We start from the raw sequence: 7,738 nt of genomic DNA on the forward strand, positions 1-7,738 counted from the left end.
ATTTAATGAGACTGCTCGCGTCAGCGGAACATCTCTGAGAGAAACTCTACCCAGGCCCACCAACGTCCCAAAAACAAGATTGGAAATAGGACTCGGTGGAAAGGGGATTTTTTTTGTCCTTTTTTCTTTTTTTTTTTTTTATTATATATATAAAAAAAGAATTCTCAGGTAACGAATACCACGTTTAATACTGTACAATCTACACACCAAGAACAATGCGAAATGCTCCAGGTCTATCTTGTCTAATGACTTCCCACAGCGGGTTGTTATGCTTTGACAGCGAGTCTCAGAACGGGAACTTTCTTACATTTCCACATTCAAAGGAGGTCCATCAAGGTACATGATTGAAAATTTTCGTCATAATCTTCACATTATTAACAGCAGAATTGACATTGTAGCGCTAGTGCAGGTTTTATTCGCCACACTCAGATCAGGGAGAGTCCCTCGAGCAGCACTTTTCAGAATAGCATCATCTTGCGCTTGGTCCCTTAACCAATGAATAAGTGGCACAACCAGTGTATATTCTCTGTACTGCACGACGTGATCAAATCTAATCGAAAATAATATTTGCATACTTTTTAAAAAATAAATAACAATAAGAAATAAAATAATTACTATAATAAAAATAATAAAACTATAAAAAATGACCGCCTTGCTCATTATATAACTTACAGTTTTAATAGCTACTGCGTGTTTAAAAGGCCTTCGATATCCGTAGCAGTGTATTTTAAATATAATTCTGGGCATTATAGACCTTACGGGAAATGCTGTCCCTTAAATTTAAAATAATAATAATAATAATAATTGCATGTGCTTCAAATGAAAAAGTGTATGCCAGTACTGAGCTATCTATTGAGCGCGCTCTCTTCTCTGTGGTCCGGTGAGGACACCGCGGTTTTGCTGAGAACTGCTGCCGAGTATGGCAAAAATCCGCTCTCGGACCTCTGGCCGGACGCCGTGCAGGTGAAATCAGAGCTGGTGCTCCTGGAGCCTAGTGCGCTGGCGGCCTGACTGCTGTGGCAGCTGAGACATGAGCACGGCCCGGTAGCTGAAGGCGCACTGACTGCTGCAGCGGCCGCCGCCGCCGCCGCTGCCGCCGCCGCCGAGCTGTTCAAACCTGCCGGTGACTGGTATAGTCCTGGATGCCGGAAACTACACAACAGCTCTGGGCGCGAATATGGATGAGAAAGCGCACGGAAAGTATCAAGGGGACGAATAGAGGTAGCAAAAGGTGAAGAAGCGGCTCCTGAGGCGGCTGCCGCGGCAGCTGCTGCCGTGACACCGACATGGGGGTAATAGTGTAGTGGCATGTGGGAATGAAAAGGGTAAGGCAGACTTCCGGTGGCGGCCGCGTGCGTCATCATATAGGTGTAGAAGCTGGGATCGGCGGGATGTGGCCAGGACATGGCGAGCCGCTGCCGCTTGTCCTTCATTCGTCGATTCTGAAACCACACCTACACGCATCCACAGAAATAAACAGGTAACAATTAGGGATGGGGTGAACAGTGGCTAGAGACGAGAACAAAAAAATTAAACACTACAGTTCAACTGGCCAAACAACCTCAGGACCTGTGCATTTAAAATGATTTTTGCAGAGTGATTAGTTACATTTTTTTTTTCGAATCGACCAATAATTCTCTCAATGGATTCTTTGAAAGTTTTTTATGGACTATATGTTACATGAGCACAAATGGAAATAGTCAGGGTTTTGCATCAGACAAAAAAAAGGCACAATGTTATTATTATTATTATTATTTTACATTATGTATGTTTAATGCAACCCACATTCGTGTGTATAGACTACGTGTTCTCTGTAAACAGTATTTAAGACAATGTATTTATTTGTTTAGAATGACAATGGGCATATAACATTTCGTGTTTTTTTATTATTTTATTTACTTTTTTTATTGTGTGTGTGTGTGTGTGTGTGTGTAATCTATAATGTACTGCAGGCTGTAAGAGTGATATTAGCTAAACATTTTGTGAATATAATAAATTATATATATATATATATATATATATATATATATATATATATATATATATATATATATATATTCTGCCCTCTCTGGTAAAAGGTAAACCAAATCAGACCAATACCTTTATTGTTGTTTCGGGTAAGTTTAATGCAGCGGCCAGTTCACACCTCCTGGGTCTAGAGACGTAGTTTTCCCTGTAAAATTCTTTCTCCAGTCTTCCGATTTGTTCTCTGGTGAACGCAGTCCGGTATCTCCTCACCTGATCCGCGCTCGAGCTGCTGGAGTTACTGATGGAGCCGTTCATATTCGACAGAGATGATGAACTTGAATTGAAGGTCCCTGAATTGTTGTCCGAAAAACCTAAATCGGATAATGAAAAAAATAAAAGACAACTCTATAAATATTTTAAAGATGGATATTTGTCTTTTATCACGTTACTTTGTATAAATAAAACATTCAAGCACGTTAAATAATATAGCCTATGGGATTGTATTTATAAATGCATGAATACAGTTCGACTGGTTAGATTTACATTTAACTTTATTTGTCAGAAAATCTGAATGCAGTGCGAAATGTTTTTAAACCAAAAATGAAAGCGACATAGTATTATCAATTAAACACAAACGTATGCACCGATTTAAATACATAGGCATTAAAAAAAATGTATGCAGCACAAATAATCCAACCAAAGATAATTTAATTCGTTAAAGGCAATTGCACCAGCACTCAGAAAGACTTGAGAAAAAAATGCTACCTAATAATATATAAAATAGTATATCAAAATATATTTAAAAAGACAACGTTTAAACAAAGTTTTAAATTTAGCCTTAAATGACATTTGCTTTAAATGTCATTTAAGGCTATATTTAAAACTTTGCGATGCCCAATCAGATTCGAGTTTAAACTCATTTAAAAACGACTCGATCAAAGTTTCCATGTCATTTGTTTACCTTTGCTATTGTTTTCCTTCTGTTGGCTGAGACTGCTCGGTGAGCGATGAGACGGGCAACCCACTTCCACATCGCTGTTCATATCGGAGTCAGGAGAAACTTCAGGGTACAGGTTTATTTTCTTCCTGTTTTCGGAGGATGAAACCTCTGTGGAGGAGGTATTGTCGTTGTGGTGGTTTCCGAATAAGCTGTCGATTTCGAATTTGCCTTTGGTGGGAATATCCCCGAGATTACCGTGTAGCGAGGCTGAAGTTATTCTCGGACTGAGGCGACCTGCGTGCTGAGAATTTTCCAGGGCCTCAAGCACCGCGTTCCCGGCCGAGTCAGAGAGCCTCTTTCCTGCCACTGGACTGTGTAGTCCCCTTTCCATCAGAATCATTTCTTTTCTTATCCTCTCCATCATGAAGTCGTGCAGAAAAAATCCAAAGTCCCAGGGCTGGTGCTCCGATGACTGGTGGCGGATCTAATCCGCATTCAGCTCAGCTGCCGCCTCTAAATAATATAACACCTTTATGAGCTGGAAGCTAAAAACAGAGGAATGCCAGTGTGGGCAACGAATGACTGCTCAAAATGACCCGCGCATCCTCTCTGCTCCAGAAAGTCATTCATCAAAAAGTGGTTTGCGCCTTCGTCGTTAAAGGTGCGCGTGACGCGGTTCGAATGATCATTTATTGTAACAGGTTTATAAGCAAATAAATAGGAGAGAGACTGTCATCGGATGATAGAGTCGGCCCTTGATCTGCCAGACGCGTATATCCAGGTGCAGAGAGAGAGAAGAAGTGAGGAGAGCAGCTTCTGATCTGACTCTGTTTTAGATGGCTCCTGGGGTTGGCCTCTGGGGTGAAATTGACAGTCTGATTAATAAAATGAGCGCGGCAACATTTCCCTCTTCATTTAGGAATATCATTATGCTTTGATTCTCTATTGTTCCTTCCTTCTGTTGTGGCTCGCCCACTCCCTCTCTCTGAGCTGTTTCTTTTTTCTTTCTCTGTCGATTATTTCACACAGACGTTTTCCAATGAGAGACATTAGTTAAAGATTTTTGCATCCAATTAGAAGATCATGTTGCGAATATGGTTGTTCGTTACAAAATAACCACATGGACACATTAAATTTTGTGACTAATTTATAAAGCCTATGACTCGAACGTTTGCAAAAAGCTCATCTATATTATTATGATTTTTTTAATTATTCCTTGGAATAATAATTTACTATTTTCTTACAGGCGCCTCTAACACCTTTCATGGTTTAATGTATCTTAGCCTACAGCTGAAATCATGAAATTCGTTTTTTTTTTCGTCAACTGATGGCATCCTCATTTCATCACATAGCAAGTTAAACTTACTAATGACGGTCAATTACAATTTTCGTTTATTAACTGTTTATCTAAAAATCATGGTATACAAAACTCAACCTTAATAATGTATTAAGGTGAGAAAATATCCCTGTAATTAATTTCTCTATATAGGCTATTCACAGTTGGATATGAACTGATGTAATCTTTTTCGTTTATTGCTACGTAATTATAGCATGCAGAATTGAATACAGTATGAGGTTATAATATCAGAGCCAATCTGTGTCGTTGATTACACAAAAGAAGTCTAATATGCAAAAGGACGAGAATAAATATTCCACTCAATACCGTCTCTCACAATATGTCGACCCTAGACATGTTAGTGCATGTATCAAACGCTATAAAATAGGTAATAAAAACGGTTTTAATATTTGATGTTGAGCCTAGCCTGCGTTCTCAAATCAGGTGTTAACTTGGGGGCTCTTTAAGGCTAGGTTAAGTTACCAAATTCAAGGAGAAAGAGAGAGAGGAGAGAGAGAGAGAGAGAGAGAGAGAGAGAGAGAGAGAGACGCACGAAACTGTTTTTGCGTTCTTTGGCGCCCTCGCCAGTTTTCTCGCAGATAACACACCAACTTGAATTCTGTTGGTGTTCAACTCAACCAACACCGTGCCATAGTTCAAATAGCTGGTTAACCGCAGTTCTTACACATCAGTCCATTTGTTAATTTATTGTATTGATAATTTATTAGTTGTGATATCTGTAACAATCCAATGACAGACAAATGAAATCAGCAAAAAGGAAACATTAAGTAGCTTAGGTAAATCATTAAGTCAACAAAACTTGAAGTGTTTGGTAGAAACACAATCGCCTGTCCATATAAGGCATAATCTTCGAATTTTCTTCTACAAATTTCCCAAAAGCTTCAATGTCTAAGTGAATATATTAGCAAATAAACAGCAGCATGGACTACAATTACTCGAAGGCACCTTTCCGTTTGCTCTGGCAGTTAAGAAAACATATAAACGATATTTATGAAATCTGTTTATTGCTATTTTAAATCTACTATAAACTATATTATATAATAAAGTATTTTCTTTTGTTTAAACTGTACTTGTAGGCTTCGCATGTTACGCCCTTAATTTGCATGACAGATAAGAAGTTAAAACATTATATAGTGTGAGGTGTGACGTGTGACATTCAGCCAAGTATGGTGACCCATACTCAGAATTTGTGCTCTGCATTTAACCCATCCGAAGTGCACACACGCAGAGCAGTGAACACACACACACACACACACTGTGAACACACACCCGGAGCAGTGGGCAGTCATTTATGCTGCGGCGCACAGGGAGCAGTTGCGGGTTCGATGCCTTGCTCAAGGACACCTAAGTCGTGGTATTGAAGGTGTAGAGAGAACTGTACATGCACTACCCCCACCCACAATTCCTGCCGGCCCGGGACTCGAACTCACAGCCTTTCGATTGAGAGTCCGACTCTCTTATCATTAGGCCACGACTTCCCCTTACGCCTGTTTAATAAGATGATACATTGCAAATATAAAATTTAGGCCAAAATAGCCTATTTGATCACCTTAACGCGACTGACATGTCTGTGAGGACTCTTCAAACAGATGGTTCTCATAAAATGACCAATTTTGTTAAAAAAAAAACTCATGCATCTTTCCTCTGTGGAATACGAAAGAATGTTTCAGCTGTTTTTGTCTATGTCAGTGCGATTTAAAACAACACTGGATCCCACCGATTCTTCCAAATATATTTTGTGTTGCACAATACAGGCTTGGAATGGAAAACATGACATATATGCTTTCAGTTTTGTTGCAACAGTTTCAGAAATTATTTTCTTCTTCTTCTTCTTCTTCTTCTTCTTCTTCTTCTTCTTCTTCTTCTTCTTCTTCTTCTTCTTCTTCTTCTTCTTTTCAAGCCAAGTCCATTTTATCTATTTATCCACTTTTCACAAAATACATCGTTTCAAAGTAACTTGTAACTGATTTAGGCCTATTGAAATTGTAAGATGATGAGTAAATTCCAACACAAAGGCCTCTGCTCAAAGCAGGGTCCACATAGCTATGCTCATTAATCTGTTTTAAAGTAGGCTATACATTTATGAAATGACAATTCTGTCCTCCACACCTGACTCTGTAAGTAGTGGAAGCACAGAATCCTCTTTAATAGGTTACTGAAGGCAAATCTTAACGCGGCTAGGGGTGAAATATTTACGTTTATTTGTTACAAAAACCATAGACCTACGCAGCAAGCAGCATCGCACTCTTAACTCTCAAACTTAGTGTTCTGCAGGACATTAACTTAAACAGAACAAGCTCTTGGACAAAACCAGGGCCTGCATTTTAAAAAATAATTTTAAACCTAAGTAGATCGTAGAAACTTGAAGCTCGTCGTAGATGAATGCTCATGGAGTGTTCCTACAGAAGAGTGCTCGTGTAAGGACACAAACAGACACGTGCAGCCACCTGCGGGACAACTGCAAAATTACACCTACATTAAACACAGTTATCGTTGTAATATGTGTATACATTTATAAATGCTACATTTACTTTTATTTAAATTATTAATTAAAATTATTGTTTTTATCAATGCATAAATAAATACTTATTAATTTACTATTCTATAGTTTTAAGTACAGTGATTAATAATATTGAGGTGAAAAGTATAGATTTGTGTTGGCATAATATGGCACTAACAATTTTCTGGAATATAATTCAGAGGAATTTACATGCTGATGGAAATAGGGGAAACATGTTAATGACTTGCTGCTACACTTGAAAACTGGCCATATATTAAACATTTCTTGGCTCTCCAAAACGTCTTCAACACGTACTAGACCCGTGCTCAAGCCATGGATGCCAGAGACCCATGGATGATGCCATTTATTTGAGCAGATCGCCACTTAAGCTTTCACTTCTTTAATGCGAACTCCGTAGCTAATTATAAATCTCGTTAGGTCTGCTTAGTATCATTTTCATTGTCCGATCAAAAACTCCACGTCTTCACTGATTCTGGAAGCTTGCCTTTAGCCCCCCACAGGTTAATTGCAGAAAATTAAACATTGGAAACTGCAATTGATCAAAACAAATAATAATAATATTATTAAATAGGAATATAGGAATAGAAATATAATAAATAGGATAATACAGTTAATACAAATAGCGGTTTGTTGCATGATAATCATTCATTTGCATTGAACTAATTATGTTTTTTATTTCTTTATTTGTTTCAGAACCACTCATCAATGAACATGTTCAATCATGCAGTTAATTCAATTAATACTTCCAATGAAGAAATCTTGTGTGATTCTGACTGATCACCCACTGTGAGCTCTACCTAACGATACACAAACTATCTAAATCAAAGAAGCCAGTCCTCTTCTAACAAAGTGGTCATTCAAGCCGGATCCAGAGCCTGCAGCGGAGATGTCTACCACCTCGGATAAAGAGTCTAGTGCACAATCTAGGAGAGGGTGTTCCCTCACAAACTAC

General features: G+C 38.5%; 1 protein-coding gene across 1 annotated transcript; it reads right to left on the reverse strand.

Moving 5' to 3' along the window:
• Positions 1–126: 126 nt before the first annotated feature.
• LOC113053778 (homeobox even-skipped homolog protein 2-like) lies at positions 127–3,890 on the reverse strand. The gene is made up of 3 exons (XM_026219044.1): positions 2,930–3,890; positions 2,101–2,339; positions 127–1,454 (listed from the first exon to the last, which is right to left on the reverse strand). Exons 1-3 carry the CDS (start codon positions 3,330–3,332, stop codon positions 846–848), a joined length of 1,251 nt encoding a protein of 416 aa, XP_026074829.1. The 5' UTR covers positions 3,333–3,890; the 3' UTR covers positions 127–845.
• Between the last annotated feature and the right edge of the window lie 3,848 nt (positions 3,891–7,738).

The sequence above is a fragment of the Carassius auratus genome, chromosome 34, assembly GCF_003368295.1.
Source record: "Carassius auratus strain Wakin chromosome 34, ASM336829v1, whole genome shotgun sequence".
NCBI lineage: Eukaryota > Metazoa > Chordata > Actinopteri > Cypriniformes > Cyprinidae > Carassius > Carassius auratus.

Coding starts and splice junctions, on each gene's coding strand:
- LOC113053778 (XM_026219044.1), bottom strand. CDS start 3,332: ATGATGGAGAGGATAAGAAAAGAAATGATTCTGATGGAAAGGGGACTA. Junction 2,340..2,929: donor GAAGGAAAACAATAGCAAAG/GTAAACAAATGA, acceptor TATCCGATTTAG/GTTTTTCGGACAACAATTCA. Junction 1,455..2,100: donor TACCCGAAACAACAATAAAG/GTATTGGTCTGA, acceptor GGATGCGTGTAG/GTGTGGTTTCAGAATCGACG.